This window comes from Felis catus, chromosome B1 (assembly GCF_018350175.1).
Source record: "Felis catus isolate Fca126 chromosome B1, F.catus_Fca126_mat1.0, whole genome shotgun sequence".
Taxonomy (NCBI): domain Eukaryota; kingdom Metazoa; phylum Chordata; class Mammalia; order Carnivora; family Felidae; genus Felis; species Felis catus.
The window spans coordinates 133,388,663-133,405,432 of NC_058371.1; the positions used below are offsets into that span (position 1 = coordinate 133,388,663).

Genomic DNA, 16,770 nt, shown 5'->3' on the forward strand with positions numbered 1-16,770 from the left:
TTATGGTGGTAATGCACACCCTCAGGTCTCATTCAACAAGCTTCTGGAGAAAACAGTCACCCTTCGCTATTTGATAAAGTCATGTTATATTTTTAACCTAGTGGAGTAACTGGTCGAATCACAGACAGGACAGCAGGCTTCATGATCTTTTTGTCCTTTGTTATTCTTAGCTCAATTTCCACAACTGAGTAAGAAGGTTTTGGTGGACTTGTGAGAGTGTTAAAACTTTTATCCCTTGTCAGCAGGAAAGAGCTGGCCCTTCTTGTGCCTTTCGTTCTGAATCTTGGGACAGATTAGGCTGGAATGCCACTGGGGAAAAAACCTGCTTATCTTTCACCATGAAGAGTATCAGGAGCTCAGTGATTCAGAATACAGGAAGGAAGGAGATTGTCCAAATGAATAGTATGTCCAAGTTAACTCAGGGTCTTAAGTAATGTGAGATTTTTTTTTTTTTAACCTTCTTCACTGTGTTTATTCCTTAAAGTGAAGTTTCCAAAAATTATGATAAATGAAATGACAGATTTTTAATACCTCACAACATACCATTACCAGCCTGTATTACTCAACAAGATATCCCAACCATGTGTTTAATAGCTCTATAACCTTTTTTTATAATGTTCTGCTTATTAATAAAAGTCTTTAATAGAGGTCACAAATTCTAAATCTGGTAGTTTCAAATTAATGAAGTGTTAGGCAGCCGTGAGTGAAAATATAGATGTAATATTGGTGGTGTTAAAAAGAATCATATTACGGGAGTAAAATTTAGAGTATAGCAGTTCTTTCAGTAATTCAGAATACTAATTAACATTTCAGTACATTAAGATTTTAATTTCTAGGACAAAACCTAATCATGGGCCAGGTGGTAAATACCAATGTTATCAGAAAAAATAAAAGTGTACCCCCAAAATGCTACATTATCCTAAAACAAGACATCCTTTAGGAGGACTGCCTCCCCTTTTCAGACTGTTGAAGGGACCTGGCATCTGGTAATGCCCGCTGGCAGAGGGGGAAGCATGCAGATCCTCAGGGAGAGGGTAATTCTGGTGTCGGAGCAAAGGCTACATCAGATCAAGGCAAAGATTCCCCGTCTCTTCTAGGACAACTCAGGGGTCAGAGCCAGCCCCAAGCCAACAGGAGGTACAATCCACACGGCTGGGGGAGGCCAGGCACCTACACTCACCTTTCTCTTTTTGGCCAACTTGCTCGAACTGTCTGCGCCTCTCTTCTCGGGATCAGGCTTCTTCCCTGTGGCGGGCTGCTTGTCCTCCGGTCTCTTCTGGCGGCCCCCCTTCCCAGGAAGCTGGGGTATCCGAGAAAGAAGGTCGAGGGTTATCTTCACCATCAAGATCGGCGGGGGAGCGGTGTCCCTGAGCGGGGAGAGCAGCTTGGGGTCTCTCGTGGGCCCTGGGAGCCTGTCCTTCCGGCGGTCTTCCTGGACAACCACGGCACGCCGGCAGCCGCTAGTCCTTCCACCGCCGCCCTGGGGCGGGCCCTGGCTCTGGGTCAAGGGGACCAGGGCAAAGTGCTCGGGGCTCCTGGCCCCCACATTGTCCTTCGTGGGCTCCGGGCCCGAGAGCGCCTTCGAGGGGGCCAGCGGCCCACTCCTGTGCTTCTTCCTCTCACTGGGGCTGGGGCTGGGGCTGGGGCCGGGCGCCACGGGCTTGGGCTCTCGGCCGTCTCCTGCGCGGGGCCTCCCTTTCGTCTTCACCTTGGGCTTGTCTTTGGAAGGCTGGTCTTTGGAGCCGTAGGGAGGGGGTCCTGGCTCACTTTCCACCTGCAGGCTGGCCCGCGAGTCTGCCTGCGCAGGGGCCTTGACGGGCTTTTTGGGCTGTTTGTTTCCGACGGTCTGCCTCTGGGGAGCCTCCTGTTGGGCGGGGGACTTCTGACAGCTCCTCTTGCCGGCGTGCAGGCCTTCCGAGGGGCCCCGAGGGCCCTTGCCGGAGCTCTTGAGGGCAGGATCTTTGGATTCCGAGCGCTCGTGGCTGGCGGCACCACCACCACCACCACCACCACCGTCGCCCCCGCCCTTGCCCTTACTCTCTGGGTGCCGAGGCGGAGGCTCCGCGCTCCCCAGGGCGTCCGGCGCTGCTGCTGGCTGGCTCACTTTGGTCAGCCAGTTGTCCAGCTGCCATTTGTTTGTTGTAGGAGGCTCGGGCTAAAAACCAAGGAGTAGAGAAGAATGTGAGCTAACCAAGGATGATAAACTCTTCTGTGCTAGTCACCCAATTGTATAGGACTCTCCCAGGGAGACGTAATCATTCCAAACCTAAGAATTCGAGTCCTTTTTATCCCCTCTAGATACAGGTCAGAGCCTCTTAATAATTAACTCTTAAAACAATCTTCCCATCTTTTTGTGCTACAGGAATTTTGCCGTAGCAGATATCGACTAATAACAGACCATGAGATATTGACTGATGTAGACCACTGACAACTGGGGACAAATCTTTGTAGCAAGTATTTTGTTCTAATAGTAATTCCAGTGTAATTTAGACAGAAATGACACATTTTGGCTCCTAAACTATCCTATCAGAAAATAAAGGGAAAAATGAAGAATAAACAGAATCCTTTTATCAAGGATTTTCAGAAGGCTAATGAGTAAACTAATAATCTTAGTGATTACCTATAGGCTTTATCCTTTTTTTTTTTTGACATACTTTTCAACTGAAAAGCACTTTCCATAAGACTTGATTTCATTTCTTTACTTAAAAACATTAAACATTTATACATGACAAGGTTTGCAGTATGTCGTGGAATACGGCTTGATTTTCAAATTTTACACCTCGCTTGGGTAAAAGAATCAAGTGAAGGTGCATTAACCACTTGAATTTAGTCCCACTTGAAGTCTTTAAAACTCAAACATTACGTCTCTTGTTACAGGCAATCTTATCTGAAATAGCATCTATTTTTCTAAGAAACACAGGGTGGCTCCAGAACACACAATTAAGAGCAGTGAGATGACACTGATTATACGTACATCTGATAGGACAAACAAACAGAAGTTCCTGGCTTCTCCTGGTATCTTAACTGTTTTTCAAATCTTTGTTGCTCACTGGCTATTGACGCATCCTAACACGTCTCTCCAAATAGATTATTAACAGAATGACCCAAAGACGTTTCTGTCTCCAAGTTCCACTCTTATGTTTGCAATACAGTGATGTACATGAGATACTTACTTAAAGCATTTCTACAGGCATGTTACAGCACCTATACATTTTACACCATATGGAAACATTAGTGTCTAATAGAGTAGGCAATGATTATGCCTTTTAAAAGGGCAGCACATCACCGACATGCTACATGTTTTTTAAGATCCATTCTGATCTGTGGTTTGTATGAGTGACTAAACCATATATGCAATGTACCAGAGAGTTAACTGAAAGATATTCCACATAGGATTTAACTGGTTAGAGATTAGGGATAAGCAGATCACTCCAGTAGGTGGATGATATTTTACAGGAAAGACTGCTAACAACTTTCTGAAGTGGAATGTCCCAAATAATTCAACTCTGTAAAAACACTACAAATTGATACGTCAAGACGTGGATATAATGTAAAGGATTTTTGACCAGAAAAAAAGTTAGGTAATAAAATGATCAGGTAGGTAGTTTGGGCTTGGTGTGATGAAAACAGAAGAGGAACTGTAAGGAACCAGGTAGGACCACAGTTCAGCCAGAAGGAGGGCTGCAGAACTGTTTTTTTCTGCTTACCCCTCATTGCTGCTTAATATATCTCCTTCAATATCAACTCTACACCCAGGCTCTCATTTGAATTGCAGAGCAGAAGGGAAGGAAGAAGGAAACTACTCTAATGTGCCAGGCATTTATTTTGCCACAGGAAATCTAAAACTGTATTCCATATTCTAACAAGACAGGATGATTGTTAATAGTGGAGAAAAGATTAGCACCCAATACCTACTTGTCAAATGTGACTTCCTGCAAAGGCTTGAGGGTGTGGTAATCTGGGTGCTAACCAGGAACAAGGCATTAAGATATATCACTTGCCAATCACCTTAGGAACCAAAACTTTCAAATCCTTTCTTGGGAGAGGTATGGATCTCTCACCAAGGCTAAGTTTACAGCCCCACTGACATCACTGACATGCTCTACAGAAGAGTATTTATTCGTGAACCAAAAAGGAAAGTCATTCCTGGTATAAATAACATCTGTTCTCCCCCCACCCCAAAACAGGGCAGTATAAGATACATTTAGTAGGAATGTCCTACTAAAGGAATGTCCTGGTTACAGAAATAAAACACATTTTCTTCAACTATGGTCCTAAAATTGTCCAGAAGGAAGGCATATGGCCCAATTGCAGGGTAAAATTGAATTTATGTGCCCAGACAAGGAGAAAAGGTATGGACAATCCCTTCTACAGACCTGCCATAAAGATGTAAAATGGATAGAATTATTTTAAGATCAGATATTATTTGGGTGTTGGGATACGGAAAACTTTTACATTAAGGGATTGAATGAAATAGATTTTAAGATGAATTTTAAACGCTGGACAGGATCAAGGTTTGGACTTTCCTTTCTTCCCCTGCCTTTCCTCATGCCCCGCCACCAGTCTCCCAGTCCACTGCTGGTGCAACCCCAACACTGCACACTGGGTGTGAAAAAAATACCGGATTTTCACTAGGGTTTTTTTTTTTTTTTTTAAATTTATTTTGAAAGGGAGAGCATGCACGAGTGGGGGAGAGGCAGAGAGAGAATCCCGCTCTGTCAGGGCAGAGCTCGAACCCACCAACTGCGAGATCATGACCTGAGCCAAAGTCGGATGTTTAACCCACTGAGCCACCCAAGCGCTCCTCAGTAAGTTTTAAGAAATGTTTGACAATACGTCCCTTTACATCTCCTAACTCCTCAAATTGGTGGAAGTTCATGCATTTTAGGATAAATTGTAGTTCTGAATAAAAAGTTTTGAGCTATGCACAAATATGTCTCCTTTTTTTTTTCTTCGTAAAAATGTTGTTATGAGTCTCAAAATGTAAGGAAAAGAAGGAAAGGAGAGGACTATGAGTGAGAGGCATGGTGTAGTAGCAAAAAATGCTCTGGAGTCAGATGGCCATGGGCCTAAATCTTGGTGTTGCTACCTTTTAACTGGTAAAAAGACAGCTCCCAACCTCCCACGGTTGATGGAGAGCTAAGTCAAATAACTCATTAAAAAATACCAAGAGTATGGGAGGCAAATCAACAAAGGCATTTCACTATAAACAAAGCGGGACAATGAATCTACGTTAGAAGACCAAGTAGATCCTTGAATAACGGAGAATAGAATCATTTTTTCTTAACGTAAGCAGTAAAAAGACGATGTGTCCCATATATTTGGAAAAGCTGAGATTCACATTTCGATTCACACTATAAAGCAGACACCGAAAGCAGCTTCCCCCAAATTGCCAGCCCATTGGTGGGCATACGGCATTTCAGATCACCTAAGATCACTGGACTACTTTATCAAATGGATTTAAAATGGAGCCATAACAAGCACAAATCTCAGCATTAAAAATAGATTTTAAAAAAGGGTGACGGGGAGGCTGGGTGGCTCAGTCGGTTAATCATCTGAGTCTTGGTTTCGGCTCAGGTCACGATCTCACGGTGTTTGAGCTCAAGCCCCGTGTTGGGCTCCACAGCTGGAGTTTCAGCTGCTTGGGTTTCATCCTCTCTCTCTCTCTTTCTCTCTCTTCCTCTGGCCCTCCCCTGCTCGCACTATCTCAGTCTCTCTCAAAGTAAATAAATAAACTTTAAAAAAAAATACTCTCACACATGAGATTTACAATAATGCAGGTGTTTCTTTGAAAAGAAAAGAAGGTATGGGGAGCCTGGGTGGCTCAGTCAGTTAAGTGTCCGACTTCGGCTCAGGTCATGATCTTGCAGTTCGTGAGTTCAAGCCTTGCGTGGGGTTCTGTGCTGACACCTCGGAGCCTGGAGCCTGTGTCTCCCTTTCTCTCTGCCCTTTGCCTGCTCACACTCTGTCTCACTCTCTCTCAAAAATAAACAGTAAAAAAAAAAAAAAAACTTAAAACAAATATATAAATAAATAAAAAATAAAAGGAAAAAAGGTAGTTAAATACACTGGGGGGTGGGGATGGGAATTAAAGGTTTAAAATCTACACAAAGACAAATTATTTCTGGTGACATCTCAGTACATGACATATAAACTGCACCCAAATCTAGACTTGCTCATCAGCGCAAATGTGCAAATATGAGCCTGTTTGGTAAGGCAATTTAAAAAAATAAAGTAGGATGGGAACATTTATTTTTTCGAAAAGTCTCAATCTTTTCCAGTAACTTTTGAACAACAAAATATAATGGTTTCATTAATATAAATGCTAGATGAAATTTTTCTTTCAAGTTTCAATTATTCAGCCAAATCTGTACCATTTCCATTTTATTTGAACTGAATTTTATTATTTAATTCAATTCTCTTCCTTCTTTTAGTAACCAAACAAGCATGAAGATTTTTCTAATTGAATAAGGAGACATAAAGCAAAGTTCTTATAAGCAGGGAACAAGCAATCTGTCTACAAAGCATATTCAGTATCTTTTCCCTGATGCACAGAATAATTATTTCAACAGTAATTAGAATCACACAAGGAAACAGCCCCCAGAAACACATAGAGTAGTTTCTAAAATCTGCAAGGCATTTTAAGTACAGTTAATGCTGATTCATGTTTATTCACTCCAAAAAAATATTTATTGAGCATTTAGTCTGTGCCAGACATAAATTCATGTCTAACAAAAAAATGACACTCAGTTATTTTTCCTTGCCCTCAGACATGGCTGTTAAGTCTCACTACATTATCTCCAGATGCATTCAGTTAATGCTCTAGTGGAACTGCCCTGATTTCTAAACAGATGTAAATATTGGGAACTTGAACGCTTTCTTAATCAGAAAGGCTCATTTCCCAGGATTCCCATCTAAAATGAGCAGAGTAATTTTCTCTATACAAACTGGTCTAGTTCATTCACCAAAAAGGTCTTCCCTTTCCACCAAGTATAATTTTTACATTGCTACTCCACGTTTTGAGGGCCTGTGGCAACCCTGATTGTTGTTACTAGACTTCTTGTATTCAACAATCCAGTAAAAAAATAGAATAAGTCTTCCAGATAAACGTGCTTGCGATTTGCAGTCTCATCTGTTTATCTTACAGTTTCTCCCAAGGGTGGGTGACAGGCACACACAATTATCCCTGTTTTACATGGAACACAGGGAGCAAGAAACACAGCCCTGGCAAGATCACTTTGCCATCAATTTAATGCATGGCTTTTAGTGATTCAAAAATAGAACCTCTGATGACTTATTTCTAGTTCACGTTCCTGTCCTATGCTAAATTGGGCCGTCTCCTTTTGATTTCCTTAATTCATGCATTCCTGAAATTTCAAAAAGAATTCTCATTAATATTAAAACAGCAGCCTACTGAAAAAAAAAAAAAACACACAAAAAATGAGTTGTCTTTTTTAATAGAAGGGAAAAGAAAATGGTGTGCAAACATTCTTAATGAGTCGCTCCTCCAAACAACACTAGCCACAACAGAGAAGAACTTATCATTTTATAGAAGGAGAGAGAAGACCTCTCTCCCAAACTTCTACTGCCAAATGTTTGGTAAGAAATAAACAGAAATAGCTGGCCCTACGCAGCACAGGGGTAGGAGAGAGTTGCCCCATGGGACAGAACCACTCAGTCCACAGCCAGTGCTGGCCCACAGCAGACTCTAGCCCCAAAAGCAGAATGCTGCCATCCTAGATTGCCTCCTGGAGGGGACACAATACCTCAGGAGCCGGAGTTTCTAGGGGCTCATTCTCTTCGCTGTCACTTGAGCTGCTCTCGCTCTCCGAGTCCGAGGAGCTGTCTGAGTCACTGGTGCTCTCTGACTCGGCACTACTGGAATGTGCTGAGGCCGCGGCTTCTGGAAGCGACTGTGGAGCACTGCGAAGCAACCGAAGACAGAATCTGAAGACACCTCACAAGGTGGATTTTCTCCCTCTTTACTCACACCCCACCCTGCCCTCCAACCATTTTTCTGCTACTCAAAAGAGAGGGCCTTAATAATACCTAACATTACTAAATTACCACATCATCCAGTTGAGAGAAAGGCCCACAGTGGCTCAAAAGGTCAGTGAAAAATCTTTAAAATGGCTCACCAAATAACTACATAAATGAGAAGCTTGTGGATATTTTGCTCCTGAAGAACATTTTGAGCTACGCAAAATTCAAGTTAGATGGTAGCACTTTATATCAGAAGTTTAGTAAACCACGGCATGGACTGCCTGTCTATTCTTCTAAATAAAGTTTTATTAGGACGTGTCCACACCTGTTATTTAAGTATTGTCTAGATCTGCTTTTATACCACAAAAGCAGAGCTGAATAGTTTCAAAAGCTAAATAGTTTTTAGGCCATATAGCCTAAAATATTTACTTTCTGACCCTTTGTGTTTGCTTTAAATGGGTATAAATTAATCCATTAAGTTATTTTATGAAGTTATAATTAAAACCTCCCTCTGTTCTCTATATGAAAACTAACCGAATGGTAGCCAGAGACTGTTGAATATAAATGGCGCTCCTCTGGAAAGTGGCCTCAAAGGTAATCCAGTCACACCCTTGGGCAGAGTTATAGAGAGGCTGTTCTTTATGAGTGGCTTAGGATCACCCCCAAATACCAGCTGAAGTAGAGATTAACTACTACAAGTTTTAAGAATAAGGCAAGAATTCTAGTCAGGGAGAAAACACACTGATCACACTGCTGGGCCCATACAGAATTTCACAGCCTATCTTAAAAACTTGTCCCAGATGGGATCAGCCAGGGCAATAAATCAAGAACTATAATCTTGAAAGCCTCCACAACCACCTAAAATATTAAATGATTTATTAAATAAATTTTTTATTAAAATAAAATAGAGTAACAAAAAAAAAAATACCAAAGTCACTAGTTGAGGTAATTTTAAAACACGCACACTATACTACAAATGATGTAACTGCCTCATATAAAACGCTACATCAAATTTGCGATCCCGTTCTCCCTGGTAGCTGAAGAGCTTCAGCCAGCGAGGATTAGAATGAGATGCACTTTCAGTGTGCTTCCTGCTTCTAATTTATCCCCATCTTTCCTATTTTCTCTTCCTCCACTTTAAAGTTAGGCTATTTTGTCATATTTTATGCCACCAGAAGTTACTGAACAGAAGAGAAAATGAGCAGAGCTTGTGAATCCAGACAACCTCACATAATTACACGATAATTACATGGTCTGCCTCCACAGTAACTGTAACGTCACCTGTGTGGCAGGAAGGTTTTTATTGCTGAGCACGTCTCGGAATGGATGACCACATCTCAAGAAGTAAAACAGCTACAGCATAGTTTAACCCTTTGTCCATGGAAGGCAGGTACCAATATAGTAAATCATTAAGTTCAATACCAGAGGAAAATATTGTAAAGACAGTTCAGATAATTCCCACTTCCAAAAACTAAAGCACCTTATTTTCTGAAATATGGCTGCTACTTACAAAGTGAAAACAGTGCCATTTTTCATCGCACTAAAATGCACTCTAGGTCAATTTTTTAAAGCAGCTGAAACAACTAGAAAACTCACATGACTGAGAAAACAGGCACTATGGAAAACAATTTCTAGAAATGATTCAGCTTTGGAATTTTTGAAAACAGCAAATAAAAACATTATGCTCCTCAGCATAACTTTTTAAACACTGGTTATATTAATACTGATGAAAGTGATTTAAGCTTATTTTTTTTAACTCTCAAAAATTTTTAAATTCCAACCTGATGATCTAGGTAGGTACAGGGACTTTCTCTTTTATAGAGCTAACAACCTCTCTAGGCTGATTTAAGCTTCCAAAAAATTAAATAGGTACTTTCTTCTAACTGTGATCCTTCACGTCCTTCTCCATGAAGAAGCTATGAAAGCACTAACGGAGAAACGCAAACACTTTGCCCGCACACAATACCTTGGAGGTGCAGATGCAGAAGGAGGCTTCTCTGGGCTCTAGGTATTCACAATAAGGGCAAGAAGGACCAGGAAAAGAACAAAACAACAGGTTAGGATAAGCAGCTGGAAAGCTTACATTTTTAAGGATTCCTGGTATTACGGGGGTGTACAAAACTTACTTGTTCGTTGTCACTGTCCTCACTGTCACTGAGCTGAAGGTCATCTTCGAGCATGCTGGAATGGGCAGGGACACAGACATTGTAGGATTTAAAGTATTGTCTACTAACTTCTTTTAGTATATAAATAGAAAATATGCTTAATGATAAAAAAAAAAACAACAGAGAGATGGGATAGGTATAATTTTCATTTATTCATCAAATGACTTATTTTTCAGAAATGTTAAGTTTTACTATTATAACACAGAAACTAGTTTAGTCCAAGCTCCTTACTATCTCAAGACTGAATCTTCCACACGTTCTGAGCATTAAAAGCAGAACTACCACGAGACAGGGATTTGTGACCAGCCTGGAGACTGAAGTTCCCAGGTTTACACAAACAAAACAAACAATAATGACTACCAGAAAAAATATACACAATACACTCTATTTTCTTCAATAGTCTCTAACTACATTAAGTGATTAACCAGTAAATAAGTTAACACTGGATAAGTGAGTATTTGTAAAGTGTTTAGAAGAGTGTCAAGGCACTTAAGTGTTATATGTGAATTCAATATATAGTAAGATATACGAAGCTATCAAGGCCATTGCCACCAAATACTGCAGGTATCTTACATTTTTGTTCAAGGGACATTATTAATATTAAACTTTATTTTTCACCCCACCCACAAATTCTCTTTTGTCTGCTTAAACACTCATTAGTTGAAAGAGTAGTAATATCAATAACACTGTTGTCTAGAAAATATGTTTAACCTTACTGCTATCATTCTGGTGAAAATAAAACCTCAGTTCACTTCCTCAAAGTTATAGTTAATACTCATCTCTAGGTATTCTGGTGTATGATCAACTTCAGTGCTAAGAGCAAACATCAGGGGCACCTGGGTGGCTCAGTCAGTTAAGCTTCCAACTTCGGCTCAGGGTATGATCTCACAATTCTTGAGTTCAAGCCCTGCACTGGGCTCTCTGCTGTCAGCACAGAGACCACTTCAGATCCTCTGCCTCTCTCTCTCTCTCTCTCTCTCTCTCTCTCTCTCTCTCTCTCTCTGCCCCTCCTCTACTCTCTTTCTCTCTCTCAAAAATAAAATAAAAAAATATTTTTAAGAGAAAAAAAAAAAGCAAACATTATACTTCAATTTAAAAAAAAAAGCCATTTTCCAGTCCCTACATGTTTATTCAACTCTCAGCCCCTCCTTATCTCCTCCCTCTTACCATCTTCTGAGGATAAAACTACAATCAAAAGAATGTATCAGTAATTAATTGTTTGTTCCCACTTCCCCCAAATTTATGAGCATCACTATTTGAGGAAATGTTATTAGTGAAGGTGGAAAAAAAAAAACAAAAAAAACAAAACCAATCTGCTTAAGTATAAGAAATGCTCCAAAAAGCAAAATTATATTAGTTACAATCCTTTAGTACTTCTAAAAATACCTCTCCAATAATCTGACCAACAATTTTTACTGCAAACCCACTAGCTGCCACTGAAGTAAAAGCAGGCATGATTATTTTGGGAATTCTTGGTAAAATCACTCTATTTTCTAACGAAAATAAATTATAAAATGTGGCTCTTTTGTAAATGACCACCTACATGCAATGTTTTAATTGTGCCAAGGAACTATTTTCACCAACAAATGTACGAAAACTATCCTGTGATAAGTCTCTTAAAAATACAAAATCTGTTAGCTACTTGTAAATGGAGATGCTGCTCAATATTTATCTAATGACATAAGGCTAGAAAAACACAGACTTCAGATGCAAAACCTGGCAGTAGCTATCACAATGGTGTGTAAGAAAAAAAGTCAGTCAACAATGTTAGTGCTGAAGGGTGGCTTGGCTGGGGTATACACACAAAAAAGATAAAAGATATATATATCTTTGAAAAGGTATAACTCAACCAGAAAAAAAGAAAAAAAAAACAACCTGAAAAAGTATATTCAATGTTAGCTACTACCACCAAAACCACAGTTAACAGACCTCTGCAGTTTCTTAGTTATTGGGTTTTGCATAAAACTGATTTGTCTTAACTTCCCAAAATATAAACGATCATGTAATCCAATCACCTTCCCGTTATAAGCAGAGGGCTAGATACTCTGTTAAGCTGTCTGCCTGGCTTCCATGAATATACTCTCCTAAAGTAAGTCAGAAAATATATGTTCTGACCTTTAGCTCTACTTTCTCTTAGGGAATGAAAGGGACTGTGAAAGTGCTGTCCCAGATTCCGAGAATTTCCCCCTCAGAACATTATGTAGGCAATAACAAAGTAGGCCCGCAGGTCTGACACCTAAAGAGATGAGTGGCCTCTGAAGGCAGATTGCTCCAGATAGCTCTAAAGAAACATTCACTCAAAAAGCAATGATAAACCAATAGGCAAACAAAATCTATCACTTACGTAGGATATACTGGTTATTTACACTTGGTATTCCACTGAATCAAAATTCAAGATACAATTTGATGCAAAAATCAAGATTTTTTAAAAGTAAGCTCTATGCCCAATGTGGGGCTTGAATTTGTGACCCCAAGGCTAAGAATCGTGTGCCCTACCACCTGAGCCAGCTGGGCACCCTGATGCAAAAATCAACATATTATATTGTCAGTGTCTGCCAAAAGTAACCACGGAATCTTCCAGAAACCACAGTTTATTATCGCCAGACGGGTAGCTCAACATAAACCAGCATGCTAATGGGGGGAGGGGGGCAGGAACCTCTAAAGTTTTTTATAACAAACATGTACTACATCTGTATTAAGAAAAAAATTAACTTGAGGTGCCTGGGTGGCTCAGTCATTAAGTATCCAACTTTAGCTCAGGTTATGATCTCATGGTTTGTGGGTTCAAGACCCACATCGGGCTGTGCTGACAGCCTGGAGTCTGCTTAGGATTCTGTGTGTCTCTCGCTATCCCTCCCTTGCTCATTCTCTCTCTCTCTCAAAAATAAGTAAACACTAAAAACAAAAAAAGTTAACTTAAGAACCATAACTAAGTTTTGCCAATATAGAAAATTAATCATGAATGCCATTGTGACTTTACCAAAAAAAAAAAAAAAAAAAGAATCTATATAGTTAGGAGAAAATCTAACCTGATGACAGGTAAAAGTTTTACTGTTAGAGATAAAGAAAAAAATGTAAAGGAACCAGCTGCTAAACCCGCCCCCCCCCCCCCCCCCCCCGCTTGTCCCACTAACAAGCACGACTGAGGCCAAGTACATTACTATACTGCACTTCACATACCGTATGTAGAAGAACAGATCCTTAATGGGGAAAATGGCAAAACTAATTATAGCACATCTGGGTGACCACCTCTGCACCCCTAGAAGGGAATCAAATCTCTTAGACCCAGTCTCACTCATACCAGTAAGATCTAGGTCAAGAGAGCATAAGGCTCAAGGGACATACTCAACTGTAAGCTTTTCTGGGGCAGGATCAAGTCATTTTCACCTTCATATCTTCTATATCCAGAACTTGGCAGGTACCCTAAAAGGCTGGCTGAATGAACAGCACTGCTTTTGCTGAATAAGTAACAGCACCACATAGCTGTGCCCACTGTGTGATCACAACTCTATAATCACTGCCTTTGCTCACAACCCTATAGGCTGCCTCTCATCATCCCGTCACATTCTAAGGGTGAGGCAATGGGCTCAGAATGGCCACCTAGCTTGCTAGCTGAAGATCATGGGGCTGGTACATGCTGGATCCAGAATGCAAAAGCCATTCCATCTTATAGGACCCCCTTTCTCTGGCCAATAAAAGACACAAGGGCTGGAAAACCTACCTGATGGGATGGAATCTAAGCTTCAGAATCCCCTGAAAGACTTGGATTTAAAAGAAAATAGTAATTATCCTGTTGGAATAAAATGAATGCACTATTTTTCCCTTATGAAAATAAATGAACCAGAACCCTTATATACTTCTAAAATTGGTGAAACAACAAATTTCACTTCCAAACGCCAAGACAAAGCAGTTATTTCAAAGCATAGGACACCATACGGCCTACCGTAGCACTGTTCAAAAGAAGCCAAATACTCAGGTACAGCAACTCTTTGAACTAACACGGAGGTTTAACCACATTTCACATTACTGGTGAGGGAGAGTTTTCACTTAAAGGTTACAAACAACCCTCAAACCCCTTTGTACAAACGCATTCTTCAGGCAGCTGCTCCACAGAGCCGACAGAGCCACGTACAGGTTCCGGCAGGCGCGCTTCAGTGACTCATGGCCCGACTGTTACTGTGCGAAGACACACAAGACAAGCCTTTATTCCTTTCCCATTCCTCAGTACTGGGCTTGCCAAAGACTTCACTGCCAATATTCTGTAACATCTCAACTCAAACCCCAAAACGACGTAAATAAATGGATTTTTTGGCTCAACATTTCCTATGATCACGCCATACGTTTTTTGGGGGAAAGAGCAAGTGAAGGCAAGCTCACGGTAATTAATAAGTCACAACCCTGGTATTAGGTGTGTTTAAAACAGTAAGTAATACTTTTTCGAAACCGCTAATGAACACGTGAGAATGTGTAAACTTGAACAATCTCACAAACTTAAAACTGATTTGGGAATAGGACGGGTGATGGAGTGCAGGGAAAGAGAAAGAGGCTGGGCTCCGAAGTGGACATACATAATTCTTCAAATCTAAAATTCAATCAGGCTGTGATTCCTTTTCTGGTAAAGGGCAGCAATAAGGACTGCAAAATGTTTTGCAGATGATGGAAGATTACAAATTATGGAGAAGGTTCCACCTACACTAAATGAAAAATCGAAAAAACAAATCTCAAGCAGCTGTGACACTACATCTAAGGGGAACTCTCCATAAATGGTGACAGTGTTGGCATTCCTCAAATTCATGAACTATGGGAGGTTATGGACAAACAAGATTGAGGGGAAAGTGGCTCAGTACATGATCTACTGTAGTAATTGAGGTTATGGCTGATTAAGTAAAAATTGTCAAAGGTGTAAAAGATGATTTAAAATCCATGGAAGAGGTGAAGATTATCTGAGGTCACATAAGGATGTGAGAAAAATTACAAGAGTATAAATGAAGGGAAATCTGAAGTAAATAATAAGATTAAATCAGTAAATGTAACATGGGTGCCTGGCTGGTTCAGTCAGTACATCACATGATTCTTGAGCTCAAAGTTGTGTGTTCAAGCCCCAAGTTGGGCAGAGAGATTACTTAAAAAAAAAAAAAAAAAAAAAAAGGTATGACATAAGATACTAGTGCAAGAATGACCTACTGGACAACCAGGAAGAACCGGGAAAAATTACCGCTGAAAATCCTGCTAACATTGCTTATTGGGGTGCCTGGGTGGCTCAGTCAGTTAAGCATCCAACTCTTGATTTCAGCTCAGGTCATGATCTCACGGTCGTGAGTTCAAGCCCCGTATCAGGCTCTGCGCTGGCAGTGTGGAGCCTGCTTAGGATTCTGTCTCCCCTCTCTCTCTGCCCCTTCCCCGCTCATGCTCTAAGTAAACATTAAAAAATTAATAAAAAATATTGCTTATGCATATATTTAATCAAATCTAAGTGTAATATTTTTTCCTTCCACATTTACTCTTAGTACTTACTATATGCCAAACCCTGCTCTAGACTCAAGGGATACAACTCTAAGCAGACAAATTCTATTTTGTGGCACTTACAGTCTAGGAGAAGGAGATGAACAACTAAAATAAATACTTTTCCCTTATGAAAAGGGAAATAAACAACTAAATATATACTTTTTCAATGGGTAAAAAGCCTATGGAGGGAAATAAAAGAATAAAGATGGGTTCGGGTTCCTTTTCTACATGGGGTAGTTAAAGAAGTCTGCACTGATAAGGGGGTGGCGTCCATTGCACAAATACAGGGTAGAGTGATCAGGGCACAGAAAATAGCAAGGAGGCCAAGGAGGCCAACGTGGCCACAGTGCAAAGTATACCAGAGTATTCAGGAAGAGGGGTAGTAAGGGAGGGTAGAGAGGTAAGTTATCAGAGGGCTTTGGAGGCCCATGCAGGATGAGACAGAATAGACATTCTTATGGAAGTAGACCACATCTGGTTCATTTAGTAATAGCCCACCATCCCACAGTGGGTGGAATGTACAAACTGCCTTTAGGGCTAACAGATTCTTAGCAAATTAAAACATTTTATTCAATCTTTCAACCCATGTTTAAATTAGTCTATGGTCACTTACTGCAGTAAATCAGCAGTTATGATCCAAAGTGAGACTTGAATCGACCTTCATGGGCTCCCTTAAAACCATGTTTTTGCATATGCAAAGGAACTACTTCAAAGTTGTCACCCCAAGTAAGAATGACTTGCTGATGTTTTCAAGTGGCTTCAGAGCCTGCTGCAAAATCTATCAAACCCCTTTAGACGTGGCAGGAGTTCTCTGCCTCCCTCTCTCATCATTCAGGCTCCAGATCAAATGTTACCTCCTCTGAGAGACCTTTCCTGACCTCCCTCCCAAACATCTCACCACCACCCAAAAGAACTCCTCCCTGAGCCTGTCACTATCACATCACCAAGTTTGTATTACATGCCACCCGCATTAAGTTACAAGATGTGGAAGACAAGAATTTTGTCTTATTGGCCACCGTTTCCAAGTCCCTAAAGGAGCACCAGGCACACAGCATGTGTTCACTAATTATGCACTCAATGCATAAATGGAAGCAATTTTTAGAAATATCTCCAAAGT

The 16,770-nt window shown here is 40.6% G+C and overlaps 1 protein-coding gene across 9 annotated transcripts in view; it reads right to left on the minus strand.

Moving 5' to 3' along the window:
- Positions 1-16,770, minus strand: part of AFF1 (AF4/FMR2 family member 1) — a 265,568-nt gene that overhangs the window by 37,250 nt on the left and 211,548 nt on the right. For all 9 annotated transcript variants that reach the window (XM_045056119.1, XM_045056117.1, XM_045056118.1 and 6 more), the window contains 4 exons: positions 10,110-10,164; positions 9,950-9,987; positions 7,767-7,923; positions 1,181-2,155 (listed from right to left, as the gene is read on the minus strand). In XM_045056119.1, the coding sequence (XP_044912054.1) occupies positions 1,181-2,155; positions 7,767-7,923; positions 9,950-9,987; positions 10,110-10,164 (1,225 nt within the window). The remainder of the gene's footprint in view (positions 1-1,180; positions 2,156-7,766; positions 7,924-9,949; positions 9,988-10,109; positions 10,165-16,770) is intronic.